Source organism: Tenrec ecaudatus, chromosome 2 (genome assembly GCF_050624435.1).
Source record: "Tenrec ecaudatus isolate mTenEca1 chromosome 2, mTenEca1.hap1, whole genome shotgun sequence".
Lineage (NCBI taxonomy): Eukaryota > Metazoa > Chordata > Mammalia > Afrosoricida > Tenrecidae > Tenrec > Tenrec ecaudatus.
This window is the reverse complement of record NC_134531.1, coordinates 69,955,917-69,979,699: the sequence shown is the minus strand read 5'-3', so window position 1 is coordinate 69,979,699 and position 23,783 is coordinate 69,955,917. Positions and strand designations below refer to the sequence as shown.

The window sequence follows — 23,783 nt, the reverse complement described above, 5'->3', positions numbered from 1 at the left end:
ACGTTCTTTGTGCGTGTTAACAGATGCCGGAGGATTAAATACCTAATTTATGTGACAGCATTGTTTGGTGCTGGCACCCACCCACCTGCTCACGACTACTTCCTGGAGGTGGGTTTAAATTGTGTTTCACTGGGAAGACACACGGCGTTTTATGAAAAGTTGTTACTGCATTGTAACCCATGCAGTGAATCTCACGGTCTTCCCCTATGGAGGGGGCAGTCTCAGGCGCCATCCCCTGCCATGCTCCTTGTGGGTGAAGGTGTGCTGTGTTTCACAGGAAGTCATCAGAGCTGCCCAGTGGGCAGTTGATGGGACCACAGTGGCCCGTGTGCGCGGAGCAGATCCGCTCCACAGGGTTTCCCACGGGCATTGAATTTTCAGAAGATCGCCAGGCCTGTCTTCTTCCAATGCGCCTCTGACTGACCTCGAACCTCCAGCCTTTCTGTTAGCAGTCAAGCACTTACCTCTTTTTTACCCAGGGACTCTGCTCACCTGATGAGAGGCCACAGCAGCAGCACCTGGGCTGCTATTGGGCAGAAATGCCAAGCAAGCCCCAATGAAGCGGAATCTATCTCTCACCAACTTGAGTTTGGGTAAGAGGGCGAGCGTCACGGCTTGCCACCTGTGCCAAGGCTTTACCTGATCTATCACCATGCAGTTAGTGTAGACTTCATCCCCGCCATTCAGCATGTCAGAAAGCTGGCCCGCCGCCAGGAACGTTGGGGAGTGCTTGGACTTGAGCCCGTCAAAGGACCGGCCTGCAAGGAAAAAATAACAAACAAAAAGTGCAGAAATCAAGCAGACAGCATTCATTATAGTCAAGCTGTGACCTTCTTGGTCAAACCATAAAGGAAAAGCATTCAAAATTGTATTGTTTTAAAAATACTGCATGTTATTACGGTCTCCCATTGTGAGATCCCCATGCCAGTTTCCTCTCTCCCATATGTAAGCCTTCTCGGCTACCCAGACCCTTCCAACAGCATGACGGCTTCCGTACTGCTCCTTCTTCCGAGGACTGGGCCGATTTAAACCAACAGAGCGGATGGAGAAACGCTTGCCCGCTTCCAGTACTTCTTTCCATCACTGTGCATTGATGCCTTCGATCTCGAATGGAGCAAATGAAACTTCACTAGCCAAAGGTTGAAAGCCTTAGCGACTGTATCGGAAGCCTGAGGTCCCACAGAAGTGCGCCAGGTCCATGGACGGCTAAGGGGCTCCAGGTAGTATGAAATCTGGTGTTGGTCACAATACCTGAGCTGCTACGTGTGCGTGATCTGAAATGCACAGAGAGGCCTGCTCCTCTTTCAGTGACAGAAACGTTTCTGCCTGCTTCCCCGCACTCAGCTGTGTCCCAAGTAGATAAGACGACCCTGCGCTCCCTCACGGAGGCCGATGGGCCTGTATTTGTACGGGAGCCTCCAGTGGAAGGTAAGGAAACATCGCGCCAGACTGTTTCATGCCCTGTGACGTTGGGTTGAATCATTTGATCTCCGTACACCATCACAGCATCCGCTCCCCCCGAAGAACAGATTCTTACCGTGCTTCCTTGGCGGTGTGGTTATGAGGATTAAGTGTGTTCTGGCGTGTCAAGCATGTAATAAGTGGCCCGCGTGTTGCAAGAGCTTCGCAGACATCTGCCGTTGCTCTGGTTATTGCTTCCTCACCCTGCTCCTCGTAGAGTGTGACGGGTTGTGTAGTGCGGCTGCCCAGAGCAACAGCGCGTCTATCCTAGCCGAGTTCCTCGAGTGGGAACAAAGCTTGCTATTGCTTCTGTACCATTAGAAATGGGGCAGAAGGCCCAGCCTAGCCGTGCTATGTCATAGCCAAAACTCTGGGCCAGACCATGCAAGGGAATTAGGAAACCAAAATGGGTGCTGGCTGTGCAGTTGGTGTCCCGGGAGCAAGCAGCGCTGTCCTCCCCACAGAGAGACCTGGATCATTAGAAACGTTACAACGATGCCTGAATTGTCCTCCGCAAACGGCCCTGGCGAGTCTCAGATGCTACCCCCACAGCTGTCTCTTCCACAAAGAACACGGGAACGAGGTTTTACGAAACTTCTCTGAGACAATATAAAAGAAAAACATGATTTTCTTAGACCCAAATTCTTCTCCCAACTTTTAAAAAGAACTAGCACTAGATTATACACAGCACACATATTTCACAAGCATATCTTTATGATCAATTACTGTGTGTTTTCCTTCTAATTACCCAAAAGAAAAATACGAACGGTAGATTATAAATTGAGCCTGACAAAGCACTTTCAACATGTTCTGAAGAAAAGACTTGCCCATTTGTCACTTTACAGCAGGTTTTCTGAAACAATCATAAATAACTCAGCGTGCCTCTGCAAAGCATAATTAATCCAGTTTAACTGTCCTGCAGCCTCATAAATTCACAGTCTATAAAACACCTGGCATTTCCACCTCTCACTTGGTAAGCTGTTGGGGCTCCTTCTGTTAACCACTTCACCTTCACTGCCAAACTAAGAAGCCGTTGCTAACGAGACAGTCGAAGAACCAGCAAGATGTTGGAGACAATAGCAAACAATTGATGTAAAAACCAAAACCAAGTGAAATGTTTCCCCGAAGTGTGTGGAGCCAGACTGTGAGACACAGGACTGCCATGAATGCCCAAAGGAGAAGCGAGGGCCCCCCCCACCCCAAACACCGACCGCTCCTTTCAAGGATGGGCAGGCACACCAATGACTCCTGTATTCACTTATCCAGGACTCAACCTTTCTTCCACAAAGCAAATCTATCTGACACTAGATGTCAAGTCAGCGACTGTATGTCGTTGTTTTTAGTGCCATGGAGTCAGTCCTGACTCGCAGCGACCCTTTGCAAAACAGACCCCACCCTGAGCCAGCCTCACAACTGTTATTCTTTTTCAGGCCACTGATAGGCGCTGTGTCAACCCATTCTCCTTTAGCAGGCATGATGTCCTTCTCCTGATACTATGTCCCTCTGTGGAAATATTTTTAAAGTACTTGAAACGAAAGGTCTCACCATCTTACAGAGGCTGGGTTCTCGAACGAGGCAAAACCAGTGAAACATCTATCTAGAGAGAGAAATGTCTATCAGAAAAATGGTTCACACCATTGTAGAAGTGAACACACCCAGTCGGAGGGCATGCAGGTCCCAAATCTGTGGGTCGGATGTGAAGCTGGAGGCTTCTTCTGACTCATATAGTTTCCAGGAGCGATGAGACCAAGAGCTGCAGGACCACCACAGGTGAGTGGCTGCAGAGGCTGACAAATCTAAGGTCAGCAGGCAGGCTTGTGAATGGAGAAGTGAATTCATTCAAGGTCAGCAAGTCAGGTAGCTGATGACTCCTGGGATCACCAGGTGATATGGCAGGTCTATGGTTCAAGTCCAACGATTCAGAAGTCAATGAGCCAGGTGCAGCATTCAGACCCAGCCAAAAAGCAAACAAGCTTTTCCACAGTTGTCCTGCTTATATGAGAAATAGGCAGCAAAACAAACAAAAAAGGAAGGCCCTCAGCGAGGTAGACTGGCCCAGTGGTTGCAACCATGGGCTCAGGCACAGGAATAACAGTGAGGACGGTGCCACGCGGTGTGTCCTTCTCTTGTGTGGAGGGCGGCTAGAAGTTGGAACCAATTCGATGGCACTAGCAACATCAATAGGCCACACCCCTGGGGACGCTTCCTTTCCATTCCATCAAGGCTGTGAGTAAAGGGCTGGCATTTGTGTTAGTCCAGGTAGACTGGAGAAACAAATCCAGGGAGACACACGTGTGTATAAAAAGAGTTTTATATCAAAGAGCAATTATACATTAAGAAAACACCCCAGCCCAGTCCAGATCAAGTCCATAAGTCCGATATTACCCCATATGTCGATACCAATCTTTAACTTCCTCTTTAGAGTCACACAACACGTGCAATGCTGCCAAACATAGGAAGATCACAAGCCAGTGGGTACAAAGTCTTATGGATCCAGTGGCAGTGGATGCATCTCAGCACTGGTGGGGGTCTCCACGTGGCTCCTCCAGATCCAGGGCTCTGACTCCCTCAGTGTAGCTCCATGTAGCTTGTCAACAGAAATGTCTCGCGGGGAGAGAGTGTACCTGGCCTCCAGTGAGCTATTTATTTTCATCACGCCCCCAAATGAGGTCATCAAGCTGTGACCTGATTGACAGGCTAGACTCCACCCCTTTGCAAGTTGACAGATTATGTAACTGCCACAGCATTCCACCCTAATCTTATACCCGATTGGTTGCTCAGAGCAGATCCCACTATAGAGTTGACTACAGGCTGTTAGTCACATCATGGGGCATTAATAGACCTCACCTGCCAAACCACTAAGACTCCGGGCCCAGCAAAGTTGACACAAAACCTACTTGTCACAAATCCAGTCTTGCCTCGAGGGAGCATGCTGGCTGTGCTCCTTCCAAGACAGAGTTGTTTGTTCTTCTGGAAGCCCTAAGCACATTCAGTATTCCTCACCAACACCATGAGTCAGAGGCACTAAGTCTCGTTGGTGTTTCATGGTCATTGTCCAACTGAAAAATACCATGGCTCCGATGAGGCTGAGTCCTCAGAGGGGCGTCGCCTTTGCTCTTGAACGTGTTAAGAGGCTGGTGCAGCAGGTTTTCCTAGAGCCACAGCATTTGATTTCTGGACTGCTGCTTCTGGACTGAAGCATTGATTACCGATCCAAGGAAAATTAAACCCTTGAGAGCTTCGATATTTTCTCCACTTATCAGGATGCTTCATGTTGAGCCAAGCCTTCCAGCTGGACCCAAATCCCCACAAATTATAACAAACTAGAAGAGGACCGAGTCCGGTCTCTCTGACCAGACTGGGATCATGTTCTCTGCATGATGACTTTGATCCATGTGTTTCAGGAGATTATTTTAATTAGTTCCAAAGACAAGTCCACATTCTCCTATTGGCAATTCTAAAAGCTAGAAAGCTCTGAAAATCAAAATTTTCCCCAAAAAAAGTTGGGTTCATAACACATGCATCAGTAAAGGTGATTTCAAAGATTGGAAAAGGGACTGGTGACGGTTCCACAACAGAGAGAGCCTGGTTCGTGGCAATGGCATGTGTGAAATGTAAAAGAGCATATTTGGACCCCATGTGGTGTGGATGTGCATTTATCTCCTTACAGAAATATTAATATGCTCGGCCTCCTGTGGATATCAAATAATCTATGGTGTAAGTACCAGGTCAAAAAGATTTAACATAAGTGAAATTTGGTACCCAGAGTTTCAAAGAACAGAATGCAGACCTTTACATAACTAGCCCTGTCATGCATTGGCTTAGTGTGTCCACGTGGCCTCATCTTCGCCCTGGTGGATTTGCACTGCACCAACCTTTTGGTTAGAACCAAGCCACTGGGGTTACTGATCCACAGAACTTATCATGTTGCTGGTTCCGGGGACTCCCTGTTTGAGAAATGAGCACAAAAGTCCCTCGGAGTGTAATTCTCTGGAGCATGCCTCGCCTCCCTCCACTTTCAAAAGACACCTCAAGATTGGATCTAGCAGTGCCCACCGACCGACAAACCAGAAGATAGCCAAGAGGAACAGGACCCCCTCCTGTAGTCCTTTCCACACCAGTCACTGCACGGAACAGCCTTCCAATCGGTGCCGGTAAGGCTGAGGACGAGAAGCAAGCCTGGCTTCGAAAGGAGTTTCCAAATGTACATCAGCAACACCCAGGGAAGCCGCTTACTACTCGACTGTGTTTGGGGGAGTCCAGAGAAAAAACTACAGTGGCTTCATCAAGAGACTAACCTTGCACAGATTTTCAAAACACACAATTTTATTATTTCCATATGTAACTATTTTAGCTGCAAATGAAGTGAACAAATCCTTGCCAAAGCATGCCCTTCAGGTCATTTTCAATGTGTCTATTAAAATAATGTGCAATATTTTTTCTCTTAAATTAGTGTGGTCTTATAAACTGCTTTTCCTCGCAAAATGACAGTGGAGCTAGCATTCACCTTCAATATTAAGTAGACCATATTAAAGAGACAGTATAAAAGTAATCTGAAGTTCAACTCTCATCCAAATGTCTGCCAAGTTTTAATTCATGCAGGGCAGTACATTTCATGAGGCAAGAAAATGGGCCCTGGCACCAGATTGCCTGGTTTCAGGCCCTTACTCTGCCATCTACCAGCTGTGGGACCTGAGGCATGTGACTTAGTCTCTCTGTTGTATTGTTATCGTTGTTGTTGTTGTTGTTGTGTAAATGGTGACCATGATATAGATCTATCTCATATGATTTTTACTGTGAAGATTAAATAAGTTGATCTCAAGTGATTAGTAAGAGTCTTACACATAATAGATGTGTGTTATTATTAGACAAGTAAATGAAGTTATGTAAGCTTGCTCTTTTATGTAGTTGATACTTTTTGAAAAGTGATTTCCACAACGGCTATAATTTTACCCAAATCAAACTGGAATGCCTAAAGCTTCCTGTTTGCTACATAGGCAAAGTACATGAAAAGCAGGGTGTTTTATTAAAGACTGAGCTCCTCATCTGGGGTCTTAAAGTCTTGAAGATAAACAAGCAGCCATCTAACTGAGAAGCAACAAAGCCCACATGGAAAAAGCACACCAGTCTGTGTGATCACAAGGTGTCGAAGGGATCAGGTATCAGGCATCAAAGAACCAGAAGAAAAAATCATATCATTGTGAATGAGGGGGAGTGCAGAGTAGAGACCCAAAGCCTGTCTATAGGCAATTGGACATCCCCTTACCGAAGGGTCGTGGGGAGGGGACGAAACAGTCAGGGTGCAGGATAGCACCAATTAAACATACAACTTTCCTCTAGTTCTTTAATGCTTCCTCCCCCTCACTATCATGATCCCAGTTCTACCTTACAAATCCGGCTAGACCAGATGATGTACACAGGTACAGATAAGAGCTGAAAACACAGACAGGGAATTAAGGACATATAAACTCCTCAGGACCAATAATAAGAGTAGCAATACCAGGAGAAGAGGAAGGTGGGGGTGGTGGTAACTGATCACAAGGATCTACAGATAACCTCCTCCCTGGGAGACGGACAACAGAAAAGTGGGTGCAGGAAGACATCGGTCAGAGTAAGACATGAAATAATAATAATTTATGAATTATCAAGGGTTCATGAAGGAGCAGGGGGTGGGGGGAGGGGAAATGAGGAGCTGACACCAAGGGCTCAAGTAGAAAGAAAATGTTTTGAAAAGGATGATGGCAACAAATGTACAAATGTGCTTGATACAATGGATGGATAGATGGATTGTGATGAGCCCCCAATAAAGTGATTTAAAAAAAAAAGACTGAGCTACTGTCCAAACGTGTTATAAAGTCCACCCTGCACATAGTAACCAAACACATACGGTGTGAAGAGCAAAGAAAAGCTGTCAACTGCCCGAGAGCCCAAAGGCAGGGGCTCAGGAAACTCGAGCGATCATAGGTACAGGGCTCACCCGGGCTAAAGACAGGTGATCAGAGACAGCATTTTGCAACAAGCTTAGGGAGGATTTCAGAAAATAAGATGTTCTAACACGATGCGGTGGCCTCTGGCCAAGTTCTCAGTGCGGAGTGCCTAGAGGATAAACAGTCCCTCCAGGGGAACCCCAGCTCTCCCCTCTTCCATTATTCCCCTGGCTTTGTAACATGATCTAGGCAACCCTACGCATTCTGCCCATAGGACTAGAATGAGCAGCAGGAAGGGGGACAGAAGGCATCTGTGGCTGGCTCCCTTTCTGCGGCATTTCCAACTGCCCCACACCTGGCAAGACATGGTCAGTAGCAGAGACCAGGTTAGGGCTGCTGCAACCTGGTTGTACTGAAATCCAACTCTCCCTGGAGGGGTTAAGGGCCTTGTGGTTAAAGGGAAATGTGCCCGACGTGACTCATTGTATAAGAGACCCACACCCGGACATAAACAAACCAGGCGAAGGCAGTCTTCGGCACGCCTGCTGCTGGCCTGGGTTGGCCTCTCGGTCAAGGCTCTTCCCGGCAGGTGAGGGCCCCTCTGTCTCCATACCTCTCACGATGGCTGGGTAGGTTTTACGCGCCCGTCCGTCCATTCATTCACTCTATTGTGGGTTCCACCTAGAGCTTTGTGCAGAAGGGCTTCCCTGAGAATGACGAAGCAGCACAAACTGTGTGAGATGTTATCAGAATTCAACTCCGGGCACTCTGCGGAAGCAGGTCCCCTCCCGGTCACAGAGGGCGGCGCCAGGACCGAAGTTAATGGGCCGGCTCCGGTCTCACCTCCTGTGGCCCACAGCTGCTTTTGCTACAGTTGATTCCTTCGTGCCAGCCTTTCCGGCTCAGCCTGGGTGCTTCCGTATGTTCTAGATTTTTATAGGGTGCAGTGGCCCAGGGTCAGTCCTCTGGGCCTCAGATCTCTGCTCGTCTCTCTCCACTCATTGCCTCAGTCATCTCAAGGCATGGTGTCACACGAGGATGACTCCCAGGCACTCATCTCCAGCCCAGACCCCACCCTTCAACTTCATCACATTCCACGCAGCAGCTTCATTTCAGACTGGACAGGTCAGCCCCCATGATCCCCCTCGCAAACCTGTCCCTGCCAGTGCATGGCCACTTTATCTTCCCTTGTAGTTGCCTTTAAGTGTCACTTTTCTATACAGCCACGTGGACCAGAATCGGGCTTTGTCCCAGCACTTCCCTTGCCATTTCAATGGCAAGCCACCCAATTGTCCACCTAGACTATTGACAGACACTCCCAACCGTCTTCTGGTGAGTTGTCCTCCACAACCAATGGCCGAAATAATCCCTTTCCAAAGGAAATCAAATCCTGGGCCCACATATCTGACAAGAGGCGGGTCCCTATAATGGAGAGAAAACGCCCACACCCCAACGAAGAGTCAAGTACAAAAGGAGCAAGGACATGAGCAGACACTTCACCAAAGACGTGGCTCCAGGCAGCCAACCCCAGCCCTAAAGAGATGCTTGTGAACACCAGCCATTAGAGAGATGCAAATCAAAACAATCATAAGATAGCATCTCATCCCAGCAATAACAGCAATGATGGGGGAAAAGAGACAATCAACGCTGGCACGAAGAAAGAGGGGGGGGGCGTGGGGGGGGATTACAACACTCATACACTGCTGGTGGAACTGTTAAATGATACAGTCTCTTTGGAAAATGATATTATTATTTTGGTTAGAAACAGAGGTAACAGGTCCCATCAATCCTACTGCTATGTATATATACTAGAGAAATATGATCCGTGACAAAAAGATAGATGCACACCGATGTTTATCACAGTCTTATTCACCAAGGCAAAAAGATGGACATGACCTAAGTGCCCATAAGTAGATAAAATAACTCAGCTACATACACGCGTAACAATGCATCTGCGAAGCATCTTACCAACACAGGGGAACCTGGAGGACATGATCAAGCCAGTCACAAAGGGACAACTGAGGTACGCGACCACTATTAGCCCGCACAGAGAAACACTCTGCTATGGTAACCAGCAACGAGAGAGAAAAGGGGGGGAAATCATTAACTAGAGAGGCTTGCTGTGAGGTGGTATCGTGTCCACTTCCACCTCCAGCAAGCCTGGGTAAAACAGAGTAAAACACTGCCCCGTGCCCACCTCCGCACGTTTACTGCTCCGCCTGAGTCCGTGCTTGTGGTCACTCAGATCACTGGAGGGCCCCCCTGTTGAGCAGAACGTCCTTCTCCAGAGACGGCTCAGTTATGAGCCCAGAGACACCATCTGACCCTGGACCGGAATGCACGCTCAAGATGACCCTCTCAGCCAAAACACCCAGGACAATTTTGCCGCTCAAAGCAATCAACCACACAAGCCACAAAGGGAAGTAATGTGCCCCTAAACACAGCCCACGAGGCAGGACGGGTGTGCAAATGGAAATGGGGATCCTAGGAAGAAAGAGGGGAGAGTGCAGTCACATGGAGAAGGCTGCAGCTGATGACATGAAACAAAATGTGTACAACTGGCTGGCGGGGAAACTGATCTGCCCCCAATCACGAGAAAGCGTTCAACAGCAGCAGCGAAAATGCCACGCCCCTGCTAGGCCCACTGACGGCTCTCTCTCTCCGGCAGCATCTGGCAGACCCTACAAATTACCCTCTATGCCCACCCTCTCTGAAGTTCTGGGCCCACTCGCTCCAGCCAATGTTCTTGATGTGTTAAGCCTCGGGCCATGCTGACCTGCTAGCTTCCTGACCAGATCAAGCTTCTCCTTAGATGAGAAGCCCAGCTTCCTCACTTCCTTCAGGTATCTGGTCAAACAGCATCTTACCAAAGAGGCTCTTCCTGACCGTTATAGACTAATGGAAGCCCTCCAGACCCTGCTTTATTGTCCAGCTTAGCACTCATCTGGCACATGGCATGTGTGTTCATTGCATACCGTCTGTTTGCTCCCACGAGGACATAAGCTCCCAAAAGAATAAGAGCCATGACTGCTTTGCTCACTGCATTCATTCCCTGGGGTCTAGAACAAGGCCCCGCACATCGCAGATACTTAATAGTCGCTGAATGGGTACATAATGCCCGCCCCCGCCCCCTGCAAGATAAATAAAAAACTCAAGGCCAATGAATCGATGCCCACTCGAAGTGTCCCTATAGCACAGGGTAGAGCTGCCCCCGTGAGTTTCTGAGAGTATAACTGCTTATGGGAGTAGAAATGGCCTTGCTCCTGAGGAGCAGCTGGTGGTTTTGAACCACTGACCTTACGGATCTCTACCAATGTGTAACCACGATGCCATCCAGGGTTCCAATGATGCCCAGCTTGGCTTTATTAAGAGAAGAAACCTCACACCAGCTCAGCTAAGGGGATATTCTCTTCTGTCTTTGAAAAAGTTTTCTCAGATTCTGGCGGCTTCCTTAGGTGCTGCCTAGCTATCCTTGTGCTACTCCAAGTTGCAAGAAGAGTGTCTGTCTGTCTACCTGTCTGTTTCATTCTTTCGTGTGTTCGTTCTTCTGTCTGTCTGGACGCTGAGGCCTGCCGGTGCCAGGCAGTGTCACCTGTTGAGCCCAGCCCAGGCCCTCAGCCTCCCTCTCCACCTCATGCAAATGACCTCCAAGCACCTCCTCCCCCCACAAGCTCCTGGGAGCCCGAGGCTCTCCTTCTTCCTTCCCTCTGGGCTCCTCCGGCCTGTCATCTCCCTCCGTGTTTTGTCCTATGTCATCTGGAACCTTCCTGAGAAAGGGGGTTTGATTCTGCTCCTCCTAGTAGGGCAGGTGACTTCCTGACTAGAGTCTGAGCGACAGGGGCACCCTGGCCTTGGCTGCGTGAAGTCACTGGACATGACCTTGGGTGGCCTCACTCACTGCCATCCAATCAGTACATTGCGCTCCTCCGCGTCGAACAACAGCCAGGTTTCTCTCGTACTTAAAGAATCAGTGGGGAGGTAAAGTATGCGTTTAAAGAGTAGAGTGGCTGGAAGAAGGAAATTATCGGGGGGCGGGGACCAATTATGAGGGAACAGAAGCAAAACAATAAAACCAAATTCGCTGAGATCGAGCCCATCCCCACCCACACTGTCCAAAGTAGAACTGCCCCTGTGGGTTTCCACGGCTTGAACGCTCTCTCCAGGAGCACAAAGCCTCCCCCTGCCCCCCAGAGCATGGCCGGTGGCTTCAAACTGCTGACTTTGTGGTTAACAGAACAGTGTGTACCCTATTATGTCACCACGGCTCCTTTGAAGCAAAGTAATACGTCCTACACACGTCTGCATATGGAACATGCTATATATTAACTAATTAAGCCAGTAACATGTAAACTTTGATTCTAAAATTCCAACAAACTTGCTGCCAGGGAGTGGACTCTGACACACAGTAGCCCTAGATGTCTAACATGAACATGAACATGAGACTTACTGTACGCTAGGCACTGTGCCAGGTTCACATCTACACAGTAATCCCCGACCTCAAAACAGTCCTGGGAAGCAGCTGGCACGGCTGCCGTTCATTGACCCTGATGGGTGACCGCCCCACGGGGGCAGTGAAGACCCGCCGAGAGGTTGTCCAGGCTGTGACGTCAGCAAATCACCAGAGCCGTCTTCCGACGAGCCTCTGGGTGACTCTGAACCTCCAGCCCTGTGACTAGTCGTCGAGAGCATGACCGTTTGCACCACAGATGAGGAAGCTGTGGTGCTGGCTGGGTACCCAAGGTCACCCAGCTAGTAAATGGCAGTTCTAAGCAGGTGCTCCAGTAGGTAGCGCAAAGGAACTTTATTTCATAATTGGGTTAACTGAGCATCTAATGTTGAACCAAAGGAAATGGTATGTGAACAATGCCTGGTATTTTCCCATGAAGAAGTCTCATAAATGTGTTACAAATGCGCTTTGTGCCCTGGGGGGCGTGGGGGCAGGCTGCCCTCTGCCTGGGTCTGGGACATCCATCCTGGAGCTCTGCTGCCGCCAGGTGGCAGCGGGAGTCTTGCTGAGAAACCGCATTCAGAAAGCGGCACATAAATGATCGCACTCTGTTCAACATGAGACGGGAAACGAGAAGGAAGATGTTAACTAAGTGTTAACGGTTCTCTTTGGGGGCCAGGGGTGTTACAGGTGGGTTTTATTGTCGACTTTCTATTTTGACCACTTCCAGATCTCTGAGAGTGGCTATTTTCACTTCTATAACTAAGAGAAAATGTAAGTCGGGTGGCATCGTAGGTTACTTATTGGCTGCTAACTGCAAGGTCCGCAGTTCCAAACCACCAGCCGCACCTCGGGAGAGAGGAGGCTGACCACTCCCGTAAGAGGGACCGTCTTGGAAAGTCACTCGGTGCTGTAAGGCTGTTACAGATCGGAATCGACATGATGGTGGTGAGTTTGTTTCGTTTTGGTTTTTTTTTCCACTTGTGTTTACCTTGTATTTAAATAAAAGCACAGCTGCAAGATCTCATGCAAAACATAGCTTATCAGTCAATCAATTTCATGTGCAAATGTATTCGCTGGAAACCTTTTACTCAACGCTGCAGTATTTGCTCAACCACCTGCCACCCCTGTACCCCCCCTACCCCATGTGAAGTTACCGGTGGTTTGTCAGTGGGTAAGAAGGGTGAGGCCCATAGAGGGCGTACTCTGCCCAGGCTATGAAGATGAGCCCAGGACGCAAGCCCCACTGCCAACTGACACGCAAACCCACCTTTTTCCATAGCTTGGACTCGCTACCAAATTTCCCTACAAAAGGAACCCTGCTGAAGGGAGATGTTGGACACTGTAAGACATGAAAAAATAATGATTTATAAATGATGAAGGGTTCATGAGGGAGGGAGGGAGGGAACATGAAGAGCTGATACCGAGGGCTCGAGTAGAAAGCAAATGTTTTGAGAATGATGATGGCAACAAATGTACCAATGTGCTTGACACAATGGATGGATGGATGGATGGATGGATGGATGGATGGATGGATGGATGGATGGATGGATGGATGGATGGATGGATGGTGATGAGTTGTACGAACCCCCAAATAAAATGATTTTAAAATTTTTTTAGACCTGCCAGGTTCTGAAAATTGCAGAAAGCAATTTTTTTTTTTGCAATGGTTTTGGTCTGAGAGATGGAAGAGGGAAAGCCCACCAACCCCGGTCAGGATGAACACTTTCAGGGGTAAATGGCCTTTAGCTCCTGGCTCAGCCCCCTTCTGTTACTTAAGATTTTCCAGATATTGGTGTTGGCCTGGAAAAACTCCTGGCCTCACTCACACTTCTGAGTTAGAAGTGAAGTCACAGAGAGGATCCATCCCAATTCCAAAATTATCCTGGGCCCAGGCATTTCCTGTGGTCACAAATGAGCTAGCATTGCTCCGAGCCGACATCACGATGTGTCTGAAGAGCCCAGGGAATCTTGGTCTGGCAAACTGGAGAGTCTCTGACACACATCCAGGTGCCAACTCGCACTCAGACTTGACCTAACCTGCCTGGGGTCCGGCAGAAAGAAAAGGGCGGCCTGGGAGAGATGGGGCTCTCAGAGCAGCCCTTCCAACAGCAGCAGCTGGGGGGGGGGGGGCGGGCGTTCCTGAGGTATCAGCAGGACAGCGTTTCCCCCAACCCTTCCCTGGAAAGGTGCCTGGAATTGCCCCCTGCGCCCCCCCACCCCAATGAAGGGGAAGAATAACAGACCTGTGGGTGACGGGAGACAACGGACAGGGTAAGATATGAAATAATAATAATATATAGGTAATTGATCAAGGATTCACAAGCATGGGAGGGTGGGGAAGGGAGAAGGGATAAGAGGCGCTTATACCAAGGGCTCAAGTAGAAAATGTTTTTGAAATGATGATGGCAACATATGTACAAATATGCTTGATACAATGGATGTATGGAATGTTATAAGAGATGTAAGAACCCCCAACAAAATAATTTTTTAAAAAGAAGGTGCCTTTAAAAACCCCTAACAATTTACAATTTGGTTCTGTGAAATCAGATCTTAAAACAAACAAAATGAACCCCCAAAATCTACTGTTTTGAAAGACCTAAGTATCAAAATTATTGAAGAAGAAACCACTCTCCTAACACTGGAAGAACTTGGGGAGCAAGAGACAGCGACAGAGAAACAGCGACAGAGAAAAACCATCTTCAAAGAACAACACCAATCTTTCCAAGTTTTCTCTTCTATTTACAGTGCACAAATGGCTTGCGAAGGTGCAAGTGTTTGTTTCCACAATAAAGACTGGATATATAATCACCTTTCCCTGCCCTTGCTGCCCTCAAGCTACCAATCAGACAGCTATTCCGTCCTGTGCCGTGTGGGGACTTGGATGTGATTAGATTGAATCAACAAGACTTTTCTTTTTATTTTCATGTAATTCTCTAAGGGCTAAAACAAATTAGTTAACATAAAAGAAAAATCGACAAACCGAGAAGCGGGGGAAAAAATAAAATAAAAACTATTTTTAACATATAGCAATAATGAAACATACAACTTTCCTCTAGTTTAATACTTCTCCCCCACCCCAATTCTACCTTACAAATCTGGCTAGACCAGAGGATGTACACTGGTACAGATAGCAACTGGAAACACAGGGAATCCACGACAGATGAAACCCTCAGGACCAGTGGTGAGAGTAGCGATACAGATAAGCCCCTCGGGACCAATAATGAGAGTTTGTTTACCACAGTAAACAAATGCTACCAGAATAAAACTGAAAAACCTCACATAAAGGGGCTGCCCTGGAAGAGATCACTCCAGGTGCCTCTAGATAAAAACAGACACCACTTATTCAGGAAGACTCCCAATCGGCCAGCATCACCTGGAACTCTGCAGAACTCAAATGCAGCAGCATCCTACGGAGAGACACTGGGACACAAAAGTGAGTTGTCCATGTCCAAGCCCTGGTGAGTTCCAATTCTCTGATGTCCATCTCTTCAGCAGCCACGTGTGGTTTGGCCCCATACACACCCGAAAAGGCAGGGAATTCGACCAGACAAGCCCACTCACTCTCCCTGCCCACACGTGATCCTATAGGGCTGCTCTTGTGAGTTTTCAAGACAGCAACTTTTTTTTAAATCATTTTATTGGGGCTCATACAGCTCTTATCACAATCCATCCATCCATCCATTGTGTCCAGCGCATTTGTACATTTGTTGCCATCATCATTCTCAAAACATTTGCTTTCCACTTGAGCCCTTGGTATCAGCTCCTCATTCCACCACCCCCCCATCCCTCCTCCCTGCTCATGAACCCTTGATAATTTATATATTATTATTTTGTCATATCTTACACTGTCCAATGTCTCCCTTCACCCACTTTTCTGTTGTCTGTCCCCCAGGGAAGGGGTGATATGTAGATCCTTGTGATCAGTTTCCCCTTTCTACCCCACCCTCCCTCCACCCTCCTGGTATCGCCACTCTCACCACTGGTTCTGAAGAGATCATCCACCCTGGATTCCCTGTGTTTCCAGTTCCTATCTGTACCAGTGTACATCCTCTGGTCTAGCCAGATTTGCAAGGTAGAACTGGGATCATGATAGTGGTGGGCGGGGAGGGGGGAGGAAGCATTAAGGAACTTGAGGAAAGTTGCATGTTCCATTGTTGCTGCCCTGCCCCCTGCCTGGCTGCCTGTAAGGGGATGTCCAGTTGACAGTAACTCTTGATGGCAGTGCAAAGTCTTGTGTTTCTCCCGCAGAGCAGCTGGTGGTTCTGAACTGCTCACCTTGTAGTTAGTGTAACCACTATGCCCCCCCAGAGCTCCTCAGACAAGGAGTCATGCTGACAAAGTAGGGAATTCTCCATTGAAATGTAAACTTGGGCAGGGGGCATATCGGGAATACTTTAAATCGGTGTTTCCCAAAGTGGGTGGTGCCAACCCCCAAGGGGTACTAGAATGATCCAGGGAAGGCGGCAAAGGCCGGTGCCTACACTCTATCTTAGATGATGGGCTACAGTGTAAAGCTTTCCATTGCCAGGGGCTTGCTGAGTAATTTCTGTTTGGATAGTTTTTGTTTCTGACAAGAAACAAGTAGACCAAATAAATTTGGGAACATATACTCTGAATGAACAAACAAATGAGAGAGAAACAAACAAACAAGTAGGACTGTCCATCCCTCCAAATGATCTAGGTTCTCCTGGTTAGGGGATTCGCTCATTCCTGACTCCTGTCCCCTTGTCCCCCACCGCTCTAGAGAGTGTCCCAAGGAGTTAAAGAGCTGCAGAAATCAACTCCCAATGTAATGGGAGGACATTCCAAAGCCACATGACCTCCACAGGAAGATCAATCACTCGCTTACTCTGGATCCATATACCCCCACAGGACACACACGACATCCAAGCACTACTACCTCCGTCCTGCCTCCTCTAATGTGGCTTTGGCTGAGCGTGAGAGAGCGGCAGCTTCACGTACCACATGCTCAGTAGCATATCCACTGAAAGCATATTTCCCGTAGCCTTCCAGCTCCACAGATGAGCCTGAGGCGCACCCCCAAGGAAAGGTGAGAGAACTCAGAGCAGGCCAGTTTGAATCTCGACGCAGATTTGCCTGGCACACTGACCCCAATAGCCATGTACCTCAACTTGATTAAAAACTTGATGCGTTCTTTAAAATCCTGCCAACAAGTTCAAATTTGATCGATGAAAAATGGGAGATTTTCATCAATTTTTTACAAATGCAATGAAGTCCAACCCAACCCAAGGTATTCAGTTAAGCAATGAAAATAAAGTTACATAAGCAATCATTTGAAATGTAAAATAACCAAGGATACTTGAAGTCATTCTTTTCTTTCCTCCTTCCGCCTTCCTTCTCCTCCTCCTCCTCTTCCTCCCCTTTCCCCCTCCTCCTCCTTCTCCTCCTCCTCCTCCTCCATCAATATTTTGGGGAGAGGTGGGGACTGTCATCTTGCAAGAAAAATACACTTACAAACAAAATTACAAATAAGAAAAATAACTTAGGACAACATAGCCGAGAGGTAAAGTGCCCTGAAGGCGTCGTGGTCATGTGTTTAGCCACTAACTTCAAGGTCAGCAGTTAGAAACCAGCAGCAGCTCCACAGAGAGAGATGGGCTTTCTACTCCCCTAAAGAGTGACAGTCTTGGAAACCCACAGGGGCAGTTCTATCCTGTCCTATAGGGTCACCATGAGTCAGAATGGACTTAATGGCAGTGGGTTGACTTTTGGTTTTTTCCTACTGGTAGTTAAAAACAGTGAGTCCAAACCTACAGAAAGGGGCTCAGCTGCATCCCAGGCGAAGGGCAGTTGAACATGCTCCTTCCTCTTTCTTTCTGAACCAGAAGCAGAACATTCAAAGGTAGGAGTGTGCAATTTAAAGTTCTAGATCTTACTCTGACTATGAACTTCTGTCACTTACTGATGGAGATCAAAGGCTACCACCTTCAGTATGTGCTACAGTTCAAAGCCTCCCAGCTAGATCCAGACAGGGCTATATGAGAAATGGGCAAAGACTGAAGTCATTCAGGATTTCACTCTCGTTGGACCTACAATCGATGCTCATAGAAGCTACAGTCAAGAAATCAAACCATGCATCGCACTGGACAAATCTGTGGCACAAGACTGATTTCAAGCGTCAACGAGTAAAGCTGTCACTTTGAGGACTAAGGTGCCTCTAGCCCAAAGCACGGTACTTTTAACCACCTCCTATGCTTGTGCAAGCCGCCCAGTTACTAGGGACGAGCACAGAAGAACGGATGCCTTTGAACTACGGTGCTGGTGAAGAACACCGACGGTCCATGGACCTCCAGAAGAACAGACAGATCTGTCGTAGAAGGAGGACAGTCAGAACGTTCTTGAGAAGCAAGAATGGCAGTGAGACATTGTCTCTCCTACTTTGAACATGTTATCAGGAGTGACCAACCCGTGGAAGAGGACCTCATGCTTGCTAGAGCGGAGGCTCAGCGGAAAACAAGAAAGCCCTCTCATGAAGACGGTTGACACCGCGTCTGCAATAATAACGGGCTCCAACATGACCCCTCTGAGACTGGAGTGGGGCGGGGCGGTGTGTTGTTTGGTTATAAAAGCCAGCCAACAACTCACAAACTGCTATCCCTGAAATCATAAAGTCAAATATATATATAAACAATCATGAGGATGGCACAGGACCAGACAGGGTTTCTTACCAAGGGCCGTATGGGTCAGAACCAAGTTACCGGCCGTGAACAACATCAACCTACACTGTTTATTTATTTAAAGTGATTTGGGCTTGTTCTTGTTTGTTTGGTTTCAGGTCCTCTTGCCACTCCCCTCCCCCCAAAAAGAGATGAACGATCACAGCTGTGAAACAAATTTTCAACCGGCATGAAGGTAGCGCGTCACCAACGTCACGGTTGTTGCATGAATGTCCTGGAGACAGAGCGTGCGTGGTTTGCTCTCGATTCCTTTCGAGCCCGTTTAACCCATGAAGACCTAGAGGTCTGGAGGAAGAGCCCATAGTGCAAGCAAGAAGCGAGACCACCCCCTTTCCATTCCGTTAGAATGATTTAAAAAGACCAGCGTGTGGGTGGGCGGGGAGCCTCGAGGGGATGAGACAAGTCATGTCCCTGCGCTAGGGGGCAGTGTTGGGTAGGCCAGGGCTATTCTGAAGATGGGAGAGCATTTTCTCCTCCCTCTAGGGCCCTTCAGAAAAGTGACTTGCAGGTTGCCAATGCCGTCACTAGGTAAGCCACCTCGAAAGAAGCTTGCTGAAAGAATGGGGTTAAGTGAGAGGGTCGGGGGCTATCGAAAGGTATAGCATCTGGGTCCTTAACGGCTTGCTCAGAAGCAACAAAGCCCACATGGAAGAAGCACACCAGCCTGCGTGATCACGAGGTGTCAAAGGGATCAGGTATCAGGCATCATCAGAACAAAAAATTTTACCACAGTGAATGAGGGAGGGAGTGCGGAATGGAGACCCAAAGCCCATCTGTAGGCCACTGGAGATCCCCTGACAGAGGGGTCTCAGGGAGGAGAAGAGCCAATCAGGGTGTGATGTAGCAACGATGAAAACTACAACTTTCCTCTAGTTCCTAAATGCTTCCTCCACCACCACCCCCTTCCCCTATCATGATCCGAATTCTCCCTTGCAAGTCTGGCTAGACCAGAGGATGTACACTGGTACAGATAGGAACTGGAAATACAGGGAATCCAGGGCAGGTGATCTCTTCAGGACCAGTGGTGAGAGTGGCAATACTGGGAGGGTAGAGGGAGGGTGGATTGAAAAGGAGGAACCGATTACAAGGATCTACATGTGACCTCCTCCCTGGGGGACGGACAACAGAACACTGGGTGAAGGGAGATGTTGGACAGGGTAAGATATTACAAAATAATAATTTATAAATTATCAAGGGTCCATGAGGGAGGGGGGAGCAGGGAGGGAGGGGGGGGAAACGAGGACCTGATGCCAGGGGCTTAGGTGGCAAGCAAATGTTTTGAGAATGATGAGGGCAATAAATGTACAAATGTGCTTAACACTATTGATGTATGTATGGATTGTGACAAGAGTTGTATGAGCCCCTAATAACACAATTTTTTTTAAAAAGTGAGAGGGTCAGGCTTAGCTCTCTTGGGCGGCTCTCAGGTGCCTACGGGGTGGAACAGAATCCCTCATTTGCCACTGGCCTGGGAACATCAGAGAGTGGCTGAGTTGTCCACTACGGACTGGCTTAGGGCCCACCATGGTGTGAAGGAAATGGGGTAGATGTAAATGCGGTCCTGGGTCAGTGTCCAAATGGCAGGAAATCCCAGTTTCTGTACCGTAAGGGCCCTGCTGTGGTCAAGTCAGTGAAGGAGAATCTCGAAGTCCTCAGAGGAAGGGTTCCAGCTCTTTGGTCACAGACGCCAGGACACCCAGCAATCAGCAGTCCTGCCTCAAGGACAAGTCTAGCCAGTCAAGCCACACCAGAGACCCAGAGGGTCCAGAGTTGAAGGGCCCTGCCTCTCCCTTCATACCCCCATCGGGTGTGATAGTTACGGTTTTATGTCAACATAGTGGAGTCATTCTCCATGGTGAGATCTAATATACTATAACCATCTTCACAATGAGATCAGCTATGGGCAGCCAATCAATGAAAAGGAAATTTCTACAGAGCTATTGTCCACTTCCAATATGTGTGGACACTGTAGGAGAGTTTGCTTGCTTTTTACTAAGTCTGGATTCTGCCTCGTATTCATGACCTGACTGCAGTTTTGTAAACTGAGGCCAGAAGCCTATCTTCTGACCTAAGGATCTTGGGGATGTCAGGAGGCTGTCACCTTATGTGATAACCTAGACTCAGTCACCCCTGAAGCTGAAATTTGCCGCAAGGGTCTGTGAATCTTGGGTTCATTAGCCCCTGCAGCTACGTGAGTCAGGAGAAGCCTCCAGCGGGACATCTGACCCACAGACTTGAAACTTGCCTGCCTTCACAACCGTGTGAGTCATTTCCTCGAGATAACCCTCTCTGTGGGGAGACATGTGTAAGTGTCCCTGGTCTTGCGTTGCTAGAAAGCCTAGTCTAGAGTAAGCCGTCAGGTGATCACAGGCAACACCATCTTGGCAAGGAAGGGGTGAAGGAAAAAGAAATCTAGAAGACCTAATATTTTACTAAAAGAAGCTGAGCACTTGCTAAAAATGTCTACATTTACTGAATCAGACCAAGCTGTCGATATTAGACTAAATGTATACCCTTTAGCCTCCTCCACCTCACAAGAGCAGGACTGACCATACAGCATAGATCCATTTGTGCCGTAATTCATTTCCAATTGCGCTGTCTGATGTTTGTTGGTCGGGCCCTGAAGGTGTGAAAATAGGTCAGCCAGTGTCAGAATTTGAGAAATTCAGTGTCTTCGGGTGATCCCTGGACAATAATATCTAAAATAGAGTAATGAGAGGAGAGACTTTAAAAAAACACCATGTGTGGTCCAGTAAATGAAATGATAAACTCTGAAGGAATTCAGCACAGGCTTCCCAGAAACAGGAATTTCAACCTTCATCTTGAAGGGCAAGAGAGAGGTTTTCTGGATGAAAATGGAGAAACAGACCTGAACTCACTCAAACATAAATAAGAGTGAGGAAAGGAAATGTACTGCAGACATATAAGAGTAACTCTCAGGCCTGAGAGAAGAATTTCAATGCAAGTATTTGGGGTGGGGGAACCTCAGAAATGAGAACAGACAGAGACAGAACTGGGTCCTATGGCTTGATTCTGCTTCATTGGGCATGACTGTCATTTTTCTTCCTACAAAACACTGGCTTCTTCCAGTTAATGTCCTCCACTGGAATCCATCCAGAATTATCACCAAAATGGGAGATCTCTCTAAACTCTAGTTTAAACAATCCCAAGGGAAAAAAAAATAATTCGTCGAGTGTGTGTCAGGTGCGCACCCGAGGCCTTTGCTGTGGCCGGGCAGAACCAGTGCTACGCTTGGTTCGGTCAGGATGAGATGTCCACTCGACTGCACCCAGGAGGCAGGATCACGTGAGAAGAGCAGCCGCGTTTGGACCAGTAGCCAGAGCAGGGAAGGAGCTACTCCTGAAGGAATGTGACAAGGGAAGATGGCAGGCAGACAAAAGTCATTACCCAAGCCAACACGCCAGCTCCCAAAGATTCTAACAGTTGGCACTCGTCGATATTTCCATAACCCCACGAATGCACAGTCCATGAGGCAGACGTATTTTCTATTGGTTTAGTAACGATGCGTTTATATCCGACTCTGCACATTTTCTTAGCGGGACCACCTGCTTGTTAAAACCTCCCAGTTCAGAGGGACAGCAGAGAAGGGGGGAAGGGGGACTCCGGATAGGGCAAGATATGACAAAATAACGATGTATAAATTACCAAGGGCATATGAGGGAGGGGGGAATGGGGAGGAAGAGGGAAAAAAAAAAGAGGACCTGATGCAAGGGGCTTAAGTGGAGAGCAAATGCCTTGAGAATGATTGGGGCAGGGAATGTATGGATGTGCTTTATACAATTGATGTATGTATATGTATGAACTGTGAAAAGAATTGTATCAGCCCCAATAAATTGTTAAAATAAATAAAAATTTTAAAAAAACCTCCCAGTTCTTCACAGACGTCTCTTGCAAGGACGTCTCTTTCGCAAGGCTGCCAGCTCGAACCCGTTTCTTTGCCTTGAGTTTCCACGGAAATGTATCCTGACCTCTCCTATGGAATTTACCACTTTCTACGATATGTAATTGATGTAACTGGATAAACACCATATGGGATTAATAACCTTCCCCCAAACAGGGGTGGAAGATTCGAGGGGTGGGACAGAGGGCCTGCAGGGGAGGACCCTAAACTTGAGAATAAAATTTCAATCCAGTCTTCATCCCAACTGCAGAGATTAATTTGGAGGAAGATGCCTTGCCTCAGGATTTGAGCTAGCCCCAAATAAAGGGGGGTGGGAAATCCATTTCAAAATTTGGCACGGTATTTGTTTAACTACAGGGAACCAGGAGGATTAAGCAGCCTTGTTGCTTGGCATACCGCTTGTAATGCCCCCCCCACACACACACACACCCGTGCACACAAAGGGAGGCCTCCAGGCAAAGTCTGAAATGGAAACGGCTCCGCATGAGGTTAAACACTATCTGTTTTATGAGCCAAAGAAATCTTAGCAGGTTATGTCACCTTTAGGAAAATGTTCCTCTACCTAAATATGGATTTCTGTACAGACTCATCCCTTCTATGGTATTCAGGCACCTTTGGGGGAATTTTAGGACTGAGTAGACACAAGCACACACACGCACATGGGTGTGTACACGTGTGCATCCAAGGAGCTTCATCAAAGCAAGGGAGCAAGAAAGAGGAAGAGACACAAGGCAGTGAGTTGGCCCATGAGATAAAAGTAACCCCACCTGAAAGCTACCACTAAACCTTCTAAAATGGCTTCATCCAAACAGCCACTGTCTGTGTCAAAGGTCGTTTTGCACGGACTGCATGCCTGTCCTCAAAACATGAAATGCTGCCGTTGTTGTTGCCGCTGTTGTTGCTGAGGCGTTTCCAACTCAGGCGACACCACGGACAAAAGAACAAAGCATTGCCTGGCCCTGCACCTTCCTGGCCGCTGTGGAGCTCTTTGCTGTGCCACGGTGTCGGTCTATCCCATCGAGGCTCCTCCGCTTTACTGCTGCCAAGCATGTTCAAGCATTAATTAAGTTCATGAAAAAGGCCAAAGCTGGTCTCCTGATTTGCATCTCGATCGCCGGCACTCACAATCTCTCTAGCGTAGTCTCTAATCTTTCTCTGCTGAAATGAATCTGATAACTTTTCAGGACACACTGGATGAGATTCTACCTGATTTTTTTCTCCATCTGCCCCACCTCTTCCCCTCGTCAGCAATCCACCAAGTGCTCCAGTCATCTGTCCACGTGTCCCAGGCCCAAACCTATGCTGTGCATTTGTACCTGTGTGTG

The 23,783-nt window shown here is 47.9% G+C and overlaps 1 protein-coding gene across 2 annotated transcripts in view; it reads right to left on the bottom strand.

Annotated features, from left to right (window-relative positions):
- Nucleotides 1–23,783, bottom strand: part of ARHGEF28 (Rho guanine nucleotide exchange factor 28) — a 113,013-nt gene that overhangs the window by 84,380 nt on the left and 4,850 nt on the right. For both annotated transcript variants that reach the window (XM_075541167.1, XM_075541168.1), the window contains exon 2: nt 640–758. In XM_075541167.1, coding sequence (XP_075397282.1) covers nt 640–758 — 119 coding nt within the window. The remainder of the gene's footprint in view (nt 1–639; nt 759–23,783) is intronic.